General features: G+C 38.3%; 1 protein-coding gene across 1 annotated transcript in view; it reads left to right on the forward strand.

The window, feature by feature from the left end:
• Positions 1 to 15,208, forward strand: part of PIP4P2 (phosphatidylinositol-4,5-bisphosphate 4-phosphatase 2) — a 62,979-nt gene that overhangs the window by 45,387 nt on the left and 2,384 nt on the right. Inside the window, exon 6 of the mRNA XM_043484032.1 lies at positions 14,473 to 14,563. Coding sequence (XP_043339967.1) covers positions 14,473 to 14,563 — 91 coding nt within the window. The remainder of the gene's footprint in view (positions 1 to 14,472; positions 14,564 to 15,208) is intronic.

Genomic DNA, 15,208 nt, shown 5'->3' on the forward strand with positions numbered 1-15,208 from the left:
CAAAGTAAAATCAGCGAAAGAGAAAAGGCACATGCGGCAAAATCCGGAGGAAACCAGGAGCAAGCTTTCAGGAGTCCTCTCCCCGTGGAGTCACACAGGACCTATTGCTCCATCTGTAAACTGTTACAAAACACGTGAAATGTTTTGGGGGGCTTCCCCCTTGGCTCAGCAGTAAAGAATCTGCCTGCAATGCAGGAAATGTGGGCTGTATCCCTGGGTTGGGAAGATCCTCTGAGGAGGAAATGGTAACCCACTCCAGTATTCTTGCCTGGAAAATTCCATGGACAGAAGAGCCTGGTGGGCTGCATACAGTCCGTGAGGTCTTTTAGAGTTGGGCACGATTCAGCATACATACATGTGAAGTGTTTTTGACCAGAGAAGCTTATTAGAGACTCAGTGTCCAAGGTATAATTGGAGCTGGTCACATAGGCCCCTGTTGCATAGCACATACCACAACTCCGTACTCCCAGAAGGAAAGCAGGTATTCGACATGAGCCATAGTTTACTTTCTACAAGCAGTTTAGGCCTAGCAAACCACTCATCAGAAAGGGAATAGTTAGAACTTTTTTTAAAATCTAAGTTCCCAGGAGTCAGGCAGCTTGTCTAAGGATAGCAGTCTTAGGCCAGCTGTATTAACTGTTTTCTGCACAACAAAATTTTATTTTGATAATAAAATTTCAATTCAAAAATTACTGTTTTCCACTTACATGTGTGGAAAGTAAGCAAAGGAAATTAAACTGGAATGTTTTGGTAATTCAATATTTAAAATGAAAAATATGAACTCATAGTTAAATTTTTGTGATCCTTTGAATGAAGTAAATACTGTATCTATTTTGAGAGTAAAGTAATTCTAAGAATGGTTTATAGGAGGAAAGAATTTAAAAATGTCTGAGAAGTAGAACATATGTAACAAGATATCTCCTTTTATTTGTGCTTGCTATGATTCCAGCTAAATATAATCCTATGAGAATAACTTCTTTACAGCATATTTCTAGCTTCAAAGGAACAGATATTTCCTTGTTTATTTATTTGTGAAATTAATCATCTGAATGTGTAACTTAGCAGACTTAGGACAAATGTGCACATGGTGAAGCAAAGTGGATAACCCCAGATAAGTGCACAGAAAATGGATACTTCAGGGACATACCAAACACACATGTGTGTGAATATGTGTGTGAATAATCCATATTTCTTTATGTTACCTATATTTTCCCTAAAATGAAGACAATTAAATTGCATCCTCACCAGAAGGATTAAATTGGATTTAAAAAAATCTTTTAGAAGATAAAAAACGGAGACGTCTCGTGATTAGCAGATTGTGTGCTAACCACGGTGATCGTTCCTTTGTGTGCACATATATTAGCTGTCATCTTTACAAGTCCTGGGTAGCAGGAATTATTATCCTCATTTTATAAATGAGGAGCTGTTAGGAAGGATAATGATTTTGCTCAAGTGATTTGTTTGGTTGGTTTATTATTTAGAACAATGGCAATATTTTGCTAATAAGAAAGAAGTATTGAATGCTTAGATACTCTACCACAAGACTGTGTTTTAGTGTAAGAAGAATTTGTATCTCTTTCTTAAGGAACAATTTGCCTAGAAATTCACTTGAAATAAATCAGCTTAAATGTCATTCTTAGAGGAATGTGTATAGAATTGGAATCACATGCTGAACACGAGAGGACTTAGGACATTCATTACTTATTTGAGGAAAGATCATGTTATCACATGAACATTCACGGGTCATATCTAGATTTCTTTTCTCTTTGAATATTTTTCTTAACAAAATGATGAGTCATCTATTGAATCTATAAAAATCTGAGATTTTTATTTTTTAAACTCAAATAGCAAATATCCTAAAATTTTTTGTTATAGAAATTACTAAATCATTGCTATGGAACTAGCATTATTTTTATATCTCACAAAACAAGTGGGGGAAATACCTTCCCCCAGGGCTCCAGAGACCGTAAAACATTTTTGAGTCTCATTGTTTCTTATTCATGCAATCACTGAGGCTATTACAGCTAATGGTGAGGTTTCTCTCTCGATTGGGCAACTTGTGGCTAATGCTGGACAGGAGTTGTAGTCCTAGCATTCTGAAATGACAGCCTGGACCATTTTTCCATGAAAATGTTTTAATGGGTTTACGATTAGTGACATGATGACTTAATCCATGATAATTATCAATGAATATCTTTCCTTCTACATCACTGAGGTACTTTTGTGGGAATCTCTTTCTGCCATTTTAAACAAGAGCAATTTAAAGCTTCTTATTCTCATAAGCTGGGGCTTCCCTGGTGCCTCAGTAGTAAAGAATCTGCCTGCTAGTGCAGGAGACATGGGTTCGATCCCTGATCAGAGATGTCCCCTGGAGAAGGAAATGGCAACTCACTTCAGTGTTCTTGCCTGGGAAATCCCAGGGATGAAGGAGCCTGGCAGGCTACAATCTGCAGGGTTGCAAAGCACTTAAAGACCTCCTAGCAACTAAACAACAACAAATTCTCATAAATTAGCGCTTTCTTTATAATTATTCATGAATTCAACAGTCCTGTGCTGGGTACTGCTGCTGCTGCTGCTAAGTCGCTTCAGTCATGTCTGACTCTGTGCGACCCCGTAGACGGCAGCCCACCAGGCTCCCCCGTCCCTGGGATTCTCCAGGCAAGAACACTGGAGTGGGGTGCTATTGCCTTCTCCGGTGCTGGGTACTAGCTGCTCAAAATAAAGATATCACCTTGCCTTCAAGAGTCTATGTCTTGTGGGTGTGTGGAAGAGAACAGACAATTACAATAAAGTTGTATGATAAAGTGCTTTGGAAGGTTATACCTAGCATGTTCTGCTCTGAAGCAATCCTAATCCAGACTGGAGGGAAAGGGAATATGAAAGGAAGCTTCCAGGAAAGAGGAATATTAAAGATGACTGGTGATGCAGTATACTTAAAGTGAAGAAAGGGAAGAATCTACAACCCAGAATACTCTACCCAGCAAGATTCTAGTTCAGATTTGACAGAGAAGATAAAAGCTTTCCAGACAAGCAAAAGTTAAGAGAATTCAGCCCTTCAAACCAGCTTTACAACAAATGCTAAAGCAACTTTTCTAGGCAGGAAACACGAGAAGGAAAAGACCTACAAAAAATAAACCCAAAACAATTAAGAAAATTGCATCATATATATTGATAATTACCTTAATGTAAATGGATTAAATGCACGAACCAAGGGCTTCCGCAGTGGCTCGGTGAAAAAGAATCCACCTGCGATGCAGAAGCTGTGAGACACCGGTTCGATCCCTGGGTTGGGAAGATCCCCTGGAGGAGAGCATGAGCCCACTCCAGTATTCTTGCCTGGAGACTCTCCATGGACAGAGGATCCTGGCGGGCTATAGTCCATTGGGTCACAAAGATTTGGACATAACTGAAGCAACTTAGCATGCACACACTAACCAAAAGACATAGACTGGCATACATGTGCATGTATGCACTTCCACTTACCACATCACTCTACTTAACCCCTCAAATTGTATTTAAATATTTAAAATTTTTATTTAATTGGAGGAAAATTACTTTACAATATTGTGGTGTTTTTTGCCATACTTCATCATGAATCAGCCACAGGTATACACGTGTCCCCCCACCCTGAACCCTGCTCACAGCTCCCTCCCCACCCCATCCCTCTGGGTTGTCCCAGAGCACCGGTTTTGGGTGCCCTGCTTCATGCATCAAAATTGCACTGGCCATCTGTTTTACATATGGTAATGTACATGTTTCAATGCTATTGGGTTAATCATGTTTCCATTACAGCTTGCAATTGTAATTATCTTTTATTTTTTCTTTGGCTATTGATTGTGAAAATGGATGAATATCTTTTACTATAGTGATTATGTAACTATTATTCATTTTAATATGTTGAATTAAATAATATAATTATATATCACTATATATATGTATCTAACTATATATCAGAATTAGATATCACTAACTACCATTTTATATAAAAACCTATAATCACTCTTTAAAATCCAGATGTACATTAGAATTATTTGGAATTTTCTGAAAAATTCAAATGCCCAGGTACTGTTACTTTCTCAAAAATTCCAGATGTGATTATGATGAACAAATTAGCCGGTTTTTTGAGTGCAGCACTTTAACAGCATCATCTTTTAGGATTTGAAATAGTTTCACTGGTATTTCATCTCCTCCACTAGCTTTGCTCATAGTGATGCCTCTGAAGGCCCCCTTGACTTCACACTCCAGGATGTCTGGCTTTAGCTGAGTGATCACACCATCGTGGTTATCCGGGTCATTAAGACCTTTTTTGTACAGTTCTTCTATGTATTCTTCTTAATCTCTTCTGTTTCTGTTAGGTTCATACTGTTTCTGTCTTTTATTGAGCCCTTCTTTGCATGAAATGTTCCCTTGGCATCTCTAATTTTCTTGAAAAGGTCTGTGCTGCTGCTGCTGCTAAGTCACTTCAGTCGTGTCCGACTCTGTGCGACCCCATAGACTGCAGCCCACCAGGCTCCGCCGTCCCTGGGATTCTTCAGGCAAGAACACTGGAGTGGGTTGCCATTCCCTTCTCCAGTGCATGAAAGTGAAAAGTGAAAGTGAAGTTGCTCAGTCGTGTCCGACTCTTAGTGACCCCATGGACTGCAGCCCACCAGGCTCCTCCGTCCATGGGATTCTCCAGGCAAGAGTACTGGAGTGGAGTGCTATTGCCTTCTCCGAAGAGGTCCATAGTCTTTCCCATTCTATTGTTTTTTGTTTCTTTGCATTGCTCACTTAAGAAGCCTTTCTTATCTCTCCTTGCTCTTCTTTGGAATTCAGCATACAGATGGGTATATCTTTCCTTTTCTCCTTTGCGTTTCACTTCTCTTTTCTCAGTTATTTGTAAGGCCTCCTCAGACAATCCTTTTGCCTGTTGGATTTCTTTTCCTTGCGGACGGTCTTGATCACAGCCTCCCATACCATGTCACAAACCTCTGTCCATAGTTCTTCAAGCACTCTGTCTATCAGATCTAATCCCTTGAATCTGTTTGTCACTTCTGCTGTATAATCATAAGGGATTTGATTTAGGTTATACTTGAATGGCCTAGTGGTTTTCCCTACTTTCTTCACTTTGTCTGAATTTTGCAATCAGGAGTTCATGATTTGAGCCACAGTCAGCTCCTGGACTTGCTTTTGCTGACTCTATAGAGCTCCTCCATATTTGACTGCAAAGAATATAATATAATCAATCTGATTTCAGTATTGACACACAAATGAATATAAACAAAACAGGAAATATGAATATCAGTGGATTGTATTACTGTCAATACATTGGTTATAATATTGTATAAATGTTACCATTGGGGAAACTGGGTAGAGAACAAATGAGATCTCTCCGTATTGGTTCTTATAACTGCTTTTGAGTCGACATTTGTCTAAAACAAAAAACATTAATTAACTCAAACAATAAGCAGGCAGGCTTTTAAAAACACAATGAAACTTCTAGAAATTAAGAATTACAGAAGTGAAAATATAGTAGAACAAGCTAAACAGCAGATGAGATTAATTTGACAGTTGAAGCTGTGGATTGGAAGATGGAATTAAGTAAATTACCCAGAATCCATCAGAGAGAAATATAAAAATTAAAAGGACTATATGTAAGAACATCTGATATATTTCTAATCTAGGAGGAAAAACTAGAGAATGGAATAGAGGTATTTTGAAGAGATAATCCCTAAGGATTTTCAGAGATATGATAGATATGATCCTGTAGATTCAAAAAGCACAATGAAATCCAAGCAGAATAAACAAATGAGTTATAGTGAAATTGCAGACAACTAAGATAAATAGAAGACATTAAAAGCAGAGACAGAAAAGGCAGATTTTTTAGTATGAAAAAGATAGCAGTTCTGGCAGCAAGCCTCTCAATAGCAACAAGGGAAGCCAGAAAGTTTGAAAATACTTCAACTTTCTAAGAGAAATCAATTGTCAAACTATTGTTGTAGACCTATCTAAACCATCACAGGCTAATGAAGTTTAAAAAATGATGTTTGCTAATGCAGAACTATCTTGCCAACCCAGGGATCAAACCTGGGTCTCCCACATTTCAGGCGGAATTTCTTACCAGCTGAGCCACAAAGGAAGCCCCAACCCACCACCAGTAAAAACCAAAAGAGAGTGGTTACCATTCTGATACCCTCACTAAAGAAACTGATGGAAGATGAACTTAGGGAAAATATCCTTGAAGAAATTTCTGCACAAGCGTAAAGAAAGTATAAACCAAGAAATGCTGAACATTTCAGAAGGACTGAGTGTAACATATCAAACACAGTAACAGCGGGACTTCCCGGGAGGTCCAGTGGTTAAGAACCCCGCTGCCGGTGCAGGGGACATGGGTTTGACCCCTGATCTGGGAGCGAAGATCCCGCATGAGTGAGTGAGTGAGTGAAGTCGCTTTGTCGTGTCCGACTCTGCGACCCTATGGTCTGTAGCCTGCCAGGCTCCTCTGTCCATGGGATTTTCCAGGCAAGAATACTGGCGTGGGTTGCCGTTTCCTTCTCCACATGCCGGGAGGCAAATAAGCCCGAGCGCTAACGGTGCTGAGTCTGTGCTCTGGAGGCCGTGAGCCCCTGTTACTGAGCGCCCGCAGGGCACATGCTGAAGCCCACACGCCCGAGAGACTGTCCTCCAGCGCAGGGGAAGCCGGGCGGTGAGACGTCTGCACCGCGCAGCCAGAGCGTGGATCCGGCTCCCTGCGGCGAGAGCCCGCCTGTGCGCCGCAGCGAAGACCTGGCGCAGCCAAAGTAAATAAATGAAAAACACAATAACGGGCTTCCCTGGGGGCTCAGTGGTAGGCAATCCACCTGTCAGTTGCAGGAGACGTGGGTTCGATCCCTGGTCGGGGAGAATCCCACCTGCCGTGGAGCAACTAAGCCCGTGAGCTGTAAGGACTGAGGCCCACATGCCCTGGAGCCCTGCCCTGTAACAGGCCAGGCCCCCGCAGTGAGAAGCTGCGCCCTGCAGCTGGAGAGTGGCCCCCGCTTGCCACAACTGGAGAAAAACCCCACACAGCAGCAAAGACCCAGAGCAGCCAAAGTAAATAAATAATAAAATAAATAATAATAAATAACGAAAAATTTTATTTTTTACTTAATAAATTTAATTTACTATAAATTTTAATAAATTTAAGAAAACAATAACAGTAACACTGTGTCAATGCTAACAAATTTAGAGAAACAAAAATAGAACTGAACTGACATATCAAAGAACAAAAACACATAACATGGGAGTGGAGTATTTGGAGTTGAAGCTTTCTAAGATCCTTGCGTTTGTTGGGAAGATAGATTTTTCAAATGATTTTAGTTTTTAAAAGGTATGCATGTTAAAATTTAAGTTCCACTTCTAATTCAATAGAAATATACATCATTAAAATTCAAAAGAGAGGTAGCAAATGAAATAAAAGCATCAGAGTCAATCCAAAAGAAATCTAGAAAAGGGGATGGGAGGGCAAAGAAAACAGAGAGTAGGAAACCAAAATAAGAAATAATCAGTGTGTATTAGTTGTCAGAATATATATTAACTTAATAAAATGTGTGAGAGATTATCAGACTAGATTTAAGTACTTCTATATGCAATTTGAAGAAGAAACACATAAAATATGAGAACATAGAGTAAAAGTAAAAGGTGAAACTGTGAAACACTCACCAAAAGGAAAGGAATACGAGGCAAACGCTCCCCAACAGTAAAAGAGAAGTAGTGATACCAGGTGAAATAGCAGAGACTGCTGATCTTTTCTTCCTTGCAGTGGAACTGTCCGTCTTAATGGCCGCTCAGCTAGAGACTGCACTTCCTAACCTCTCTTGCGGATAGCTGTGAGCATGTGTTTATGTTGAGGACCATGGAATATGAACAAAAGTGGTGAACACATCTTCCTGGTCCTCTCTTTAAAGACAAAAACCGCTTGTCCTGCCTTTTTCTCCCTTCTTCCAGTTGCTTGGAGAAGGCAACCGCAGCAGGACATTTGTTACCATATTGAGTCAGTGGCAGTCGTGGAACAGAGCTGTTTACAAGCCCTTGGGTGTCCATTTACCTTTGAATTCTTATGTGTAAGAGAAATAAAGCTACTGTTTTATAGATTTCTCTGTTATAGCATTTTAGCATATACCTTAATTATCTCATATGCTTTAGGGTATTATTATCATTATGGTCACTTCATAGGAAATACAAACTTGTGTGCAAAAAGTAATCTAACTTTGATACATGTAAAATAAAAATGAATAATTATAAGAACTATGCTCTTGACAATCAACATAAATGCTGTCAACTAAAAAGAAAGGCACAATGTCAGAGTTGGGAGTTAAGTTTTATCAGGAATAGAAACTGCTCCAGAGAGGTAGGGAGGAAGGTCAGTATATGTGTGATTTTGGTAAAAGGGGAGTACGTGCAATCAAGGATCGATTTTTGCAGAAGGTTGCTGCTGGTCTTATGAAGTCATTAGGTGCTACTGGTGACTCTTACTACCCCTAGTAGACATAAAAGGAGTAGACATTAGTGCTTTTCTAGAAATGAGGAGCTGTGAAAATTGGGCTCATAAAATCTTCTCCTGAAAATATCTCATCTGAAGACCTGGTCTGCCAGATTTTCTCAGAGATCGAAGTGTCTCATTCCTGAACTCCACCCTGAACTCCTTTCAGGGAGTGTTAAAGGTCAGTGAGCTGCAGTGGCTTGTGATTTAACCCTTGTAGAGGTAGCTGGCAAGTGCCAATTTGTAGCTGGCGATGCCAAAAGCAAAACTGTAATACCTTTAGAAGAAAAGGTAGAAAAATATTTTTACGACAAAAGTAGAAAAGAATTTCCTAAAAAAGTACAAACCTTAAAGGAAAAGATTGGTAGTTTTGACTATACTGGAAGTACTTTGTATTACATTGGTATCACTAGTAAATACTCATATCAAAATGCATTATTAAAGATGAATTTGTAAAACAGACTATAAGAAGATATGTATAGGGACTTCTCTGGCTGTCCAGTGGCTAAGACTTCGCCTTCCAGTGCAGGGGCTGTGGGTTCAATCACAGGCAGGGAGCTAAGACCTCATGTGCCTCGTGGCCAAAAAACCAAAACGCAAAACGGAAGCACTATTGTAACAGATTCAATAAAAACTTTAAAAATAGTCCATATAAAAAGATGCTTTAAAAAAAGAGATATGTGTGGATATATAGCTGCATGGAATAGTATGCAGACTATATAAGTATCATCTATGAATTATCTAAATACAGCCCAAGACAAAGAGACGATAGGTATGAACAAGCAATTAATAGAAAAAATCAGTAGTCAACCTGCATATGAGAAGTTGTCCGCCCTCACTACAAATTAGTTATATATTAATACATAATAAATCCACAATGAAATACTTTCACACTCATGAAATTCTCAAACCTGAGAACATTACCAAGTGTTGAAGTGTTAATGAGGATATAGGTAGAACAATAGAAGTTCTCATATAGTGTTGGTGGAGATATAAATTTGGCATTTGTTAAAACTAAAGATATGTCTACAGCACAACCCAGCAATTCTATTCCTAGGTATATGTTTGATAAATTCCTGCATATTTACATAAAGAAACATTTAGAGTGTATTTGAAACAGTCTTGTTATAATAGCAAAAAAATTTTTTTCAAAAGTCCCTGACTGTCCATCAACAAGAAGATTGAGCAAGCTGTTTGTGTGTGTGTATGTGTATAATGGAAGATAGTTGTGAAAATGAATGAAGTAAATTTCTGCATGTGAATATGGAAAAGTCATGTAGAGTATCAAGGGGAAAAAAAACAAGTCACAGAACATACAGTTTAACACATGTTTGTGTAAAAAGTTTTAACACTTGCAAAACAATATTATGTGTTACATACAGATACCACATTTGTATTAAATGTATAGAGATTTTATTATCCATGCAATAGGTGTTTTTGGTCATTGCCTTTCCTTGTGATAAGATGGCACTTGGGTTGTAAAGTAGCAGTAAATTATTTCTTTCCTATGAAGATTTTCCAGAGGTAGAGACTTTACGCTGAGTGATGAAAAATGAGCACGGGTTTTCTAAATATTGGAAAACTAACGTGTGTTTTTAAACACACTTTAAACACAAAAGTGTGTTCCTTTGGCTCATAGAAAAGCTGCTACAGTATTCACTTAGAAACTTTTGACTTAATTTAGTTGCCTTCTAACCCATGGTAGATTGGGCTTCCCTTGTGGCTCAGCTGGTAAAGAATCCGCCCGCAATGCGGAAGATCTGGGTTCAATCCCTGGGTTGGGAAGATCCCCTGGAGAAGGGAAAGGCTACCCACTCCAGTATTCTGGCCGGGAGAATTCCATGGACAGTATAGCCCATGGGGTTACAAAGAGTCAGACATAACTGAGTGACTTTCACTTTCACTTCCATTGTACATTAGACCGCAGAGGCAGATACGTAGGTAAATGAGAAATGATGGCCAGCTGTGAGGTATAACACAGGAGAAATCACCAAATGCACACATGGTTATTAAAAGTAGTCAAAGTTTAAATATAACATACAGGCAGTGAATCACAGATTCCCTATTAACTCCAGATAATAGGCTGTATACTACCGCAATTAATGATAATCACCCCCCACCCCGAGATCATCCAGATGTTTCTGTTTTGGTTCAAGTATGCTGGACTTTTTATGATACATATTTGCAACAATATTCATCCATTTTTAAAAATATTTGGGACTTAAAGGAAGTTACTTTTCTGTTATGCAAAAGTAACCTTTATAGCACACTCCTAAATTATGCCTAGTAAGTGATCCATTTCTATATTTCATTTATTCAATAGACATTCTATGAGTAATTTACCACATGGTAGGTATAATGTTGACACTGGCTGTACACAGACAAATCAGATAATTTTATATATATATATAGGGCTGTCTGCTGTCACCCTGTTTAACCTGTTCACTGAGGACAAAATGAGAAATGCTGAGCTGGATGAGTTACAAGCTGGAATCAAGATAGGTGGGAGAAACACCAACAACCTCAGATATGAGGATGATACCACTCTAATGGCAGAAAGCGAAGAGGAACTAAAGAGCCTCTTGATGAGGGTGAAGGAGAGAGTGAAAGAGCCAGATTAAAACTAGATATTAAAAAAACTAAGATCATGGCATCCGTCATGGCAAATAGAAGGGGGAAAGGTGGAAATAATAACAGAGTTTCCCCTGTTGGGCTTTAAAATCATTGCAGATGGTGACTGCAGTCATGAAATCAGAAGACAATTGCTTCTTGGCAGGAAAGCTATGACAAACCTAGACAGTGTGCTGAAAAGCAGAGACATTACTCTGCCGACAAAGGTCCGTATAATCAAGGCTATAGTCTTCCCAGTGGCCTTGTGTGGTTGTGAGAGCTGGACCATAAAGAAGGCAGAGAGTCAAAGAATTGATGCCTTCCAACTGTGGTGCTGGAGAAGACTCTTGAGAGTCCCTTGGACAGCAAGGAGATCAAACAAGTCAATTTCAAAAGAAATCAACCCTGAATACTCATTGGAAGGACTGATGCTGAAGCTGAAACTCCAGTATTTTGGTCACCTGATGCAAACAGTCAACTCATTGGAAAAGTTCCTGATGTTGGGAAAGATTGAGGGCAGAAGGAGAAGAGGGAGTCAGAAGATGAGATGGCTGGATGGCATCACTGATGCAATGGACATGAACTTGGGCAAACTTCGGGAGATGGTGAGGGACAGGGAAGCCTGGTGTGTTGCAGTCCGTGGGGTCCCAAAGAGTCGGACACAACAGGGCAACCGAACAACAATATCATCCACTAACACAATATGTGATATACGATATGTGTTAATGTATGTTTGTTTAGGAAAGGAGAAAGTACTAGTTTGGCTTTTTGACCTTTGCTATACTTTTACTATTCTGAAATTTTTTTAAAAATCAGAAGTAGAGAGAACTGAAAACTATTGAATTTAGAATTTCAGTTGAAAGATATATTTTATGAGTTTTCCATAGGCTTCTTGCATATGTATTTAAGATTTTTAAAAGTTTAATATCTTTAATTTTCTAATCCTAATTCTAACAATGCAAAAAATTAGTATTGTTAAAATGGCCATACTACCCAAAGCAATATACAGATTTAAAGAGATCCCTATCAAATTACCCATGACCTTTTTCACAGAACAAATAATTTTACATTCATATGGAATCATAAAGGACCCAGAATTGCCAAAGCAATCCTAAAGAAAAAAGAGCAAAGCTGAAGGCATAATGCTCCCAGATTTCAGACTACACTACAAAATTACAGTAATCAAAACAGCATGACATTGACACAAAAACATATATGGATCAATGAAACAGAATAGAGAGCCCAGAATAAATCCACGCACCTATGGTCAATTCATCTTCGACAAAGGAGGCAAGAATATTCAATAGGAAAAAACAGTCTCTCCAGCAAGGGGTGTTGGGAAAGTTGAACAGCTACATCTCTAATGAAATTAGAAACACTGTCATACCATATGCAAAAATAACCTCAAAATGACTTAAAGACTTAAACATTAGACATGACACCATAAAACTCCTAGAAGAGAACATAGGCAAAACATCCTCCAGTATAAATTGTACCAATATTTTCTTAGGTCAGTCTCCCAAGACAGTAGAAATAAGAGCAAAAATAAACAAATAGGACTAATGAAACCTACAAGCTTTTGTACAGCAAAAAAAAAAAAAAAAACATGAAGAAAATGATAAGAAAACTAGTGGCTGGGAGAAAATACTTGCAAATGATGTGACTGACAAGAGCTAAATTTTCCAAAATATAGAAACAGCAGCAACAAAACAAACAACCCAATTGAAAAATGGGCAAAAGACCTAAATAGGCATTTTCCAAAAACATACAAATGGCCAAAAAGCACATTATAAGATGTTCAGCTTGGCTAATTATTAGAGAAATGCAAACACTACAATGAGGTACCACCTCACACTGGTCAGAATGGAAATCATTAAAAATTCTGCAAATAACAAATGCTGGAGAGGAGTGGAGGAAAGGGAACCCTCCTACACTGTTACTGGGAGTGTAAGTTGGTTGCCATAGTGGTGGGGTAGGGGAGAAATAGATTGGGAGTTTGGGGTCAGCATATGCAAACTAGTATATATAGAATGGATAAACAATAAGGCCCAACTATGTAGCACAGGGAACTATATTCAATATCCTGTGATAAATCATAATGGAAAAGAATGTAAAGAAGAATTTATATTGAAGAATTTATATGTGTATATATATACACATATATATATATGTAAAATTGAGTCACTTTGCTGGACAGCAGAAATTTTAAAAAAACATTGTAAATCACCTCTACTTTTCATTTTTTAAAAAGCGCAATGATTTTAGATGTTGCTTGTGAAAGTAACTCAGTCATGTCCGACTCTTTGCAACCCCATGAACTATAGAGTCCATGAAATTCTCCAGCCAGAATACTGTAGTGGGTAGCCTTTCCCTTCTCCAGTGAATATTTCCAACCCAGGGATCAAACCCAGGTCTCCCACATTGCAGGTGGATTCTTTACCAGCTGAGCCACCAAGGAAGCTTGTCTGGCATCATTTACAAGAAGGAAAATGCTAAGTGTCCAATAGTAGGGGATTCATTATGTTATATTCATCTTTCAGAATTCTAGTTTGAGAATACTTAACGATGTAGAAAAACGCTTATGCTAAATTACTAAGTTAGAAAAGCTGGCTGTAGAAAAATAGGCCAAAATGTTCAGTGGTATTCATGGAAGTGGAATTATAGGTAATTTTCCTTTTTATTCTTTATTCTTATTTTCAAATTTTCTATGCTAAACATATACCAACAGTTATAAATGTAGGAGAATCAAATGCTATTTTTAAGATAGCACCTATTTTCCATTCTGAAATAGAGTTTTTTGGAAATAAAACTTTATCTTGGAAAATCATCGTTGACTATTGTGGGTTTTTGTGGATATTGTCAATGACCAAGACTTGAATTTTGTTTAAAGCCACAATGATTCACAGACAAACTCACTAATTGTGATGTAGATAACCCATTAAAAATATCACTTTTTTATTATTTTTATTTTGGTTGCGCTGGGTCTTTGTTGTGGCCTGCAAGCTCTTTGTTGTGGTACATGGGCTTTCTGTAGTTCCAGTGAGCAGGCGTCTCTTGTTGCAGTTTGCAGGCTTCTCTAGTTCTGGCTCGAGGGCTTAATTGCCCTGCGGTATGTGGGTTCTTAGTTCCCTGACCAGGGATTGAACCCACGTCCCCTGCATTGAAAGGTGAATTCTAAACCAACAGACCACCAGGAATGTCCCCCAAAATATCATTCTTCTTATGCACGTTCTTGTCTCTCAAGTTGAAGAAATAAATGGAAGTATATGTGTTACCAAAGCCATGGATTAGTACTCACAAAGATGATATGGAGAACCTTCATGTAAATACTTAATATTCTTTTTTTTCTCGTGAATTTACAGTTCTTCAGTGGGTAGTGCACTTCCTCGAAGACGCTGCTGTGTATATATTACCATTGGAATGATATGTATTTTCATTGGAATTGGATTAACTGTGAGTATCACTCTATTCATTGTTAGAATTCTTTCCTCTTAACTTGATCAGTAGTAAATGGTGAGGTTTGGAACAACTTTCATTGATCCCTAAAGAACCTGCCTCCCTGACATACCAGGCCAGAAGCTTCTGAAAAACTTTGAGCAATCTGAAGGCAATCCGTGGGCTTGTTCTCAGTGGAATTTGCTCATCCAGGTGAAATCATGTCTTGGTGTCCCTCTGAAGGTTCTTGATACTGGGGACTTTATCATCCATTTAACAAAAAGCCCATTTGTTTTTATTTAGTGCCAGAACCAGCTTTGCCATGGCCAGAGCTGAAGCAATACTCATTTAGCTACGATGGTCTAAAAAAAAATTCTTCTTTTAAAAATAAATAAACAAATAAAATTTTAAAAATTCTTCTTTTAATTCAAGTCAAACAACGATTTATTATCAATATGGGAATGGCATCAGGGTTATAGATTAAATTCCTTTATAAATGTTTTAATGGAATTTTTATTTCATAAAATTTATAGTTAACATAACCTGCTATGTCATTTTATGAAACTTTGCTCTGTCAGTGTTAGTCAACAAATGCAGCAAGTCATATTTTGTCATCTTGGGAATATGTTTCATAAAAATCACCAAAAAAGCCAACACAAATTC

The sequence above is a fragment of the Cervus canadensis genome, chromosome 12 (assembly GCF_019320065.1).
Source record: "Cervus canadensis isolate Bull #8, Minnesota chromosome 12, ASM1932006v1, whole genome shotgun sequence".
NCBI classification, from domain to species: domain Eukaryota; kingdom Metazoa; phylum Chordata; class Mammalia; order Artiodactyla; family Cervidae; genus Cervus; species Cervus canadensis.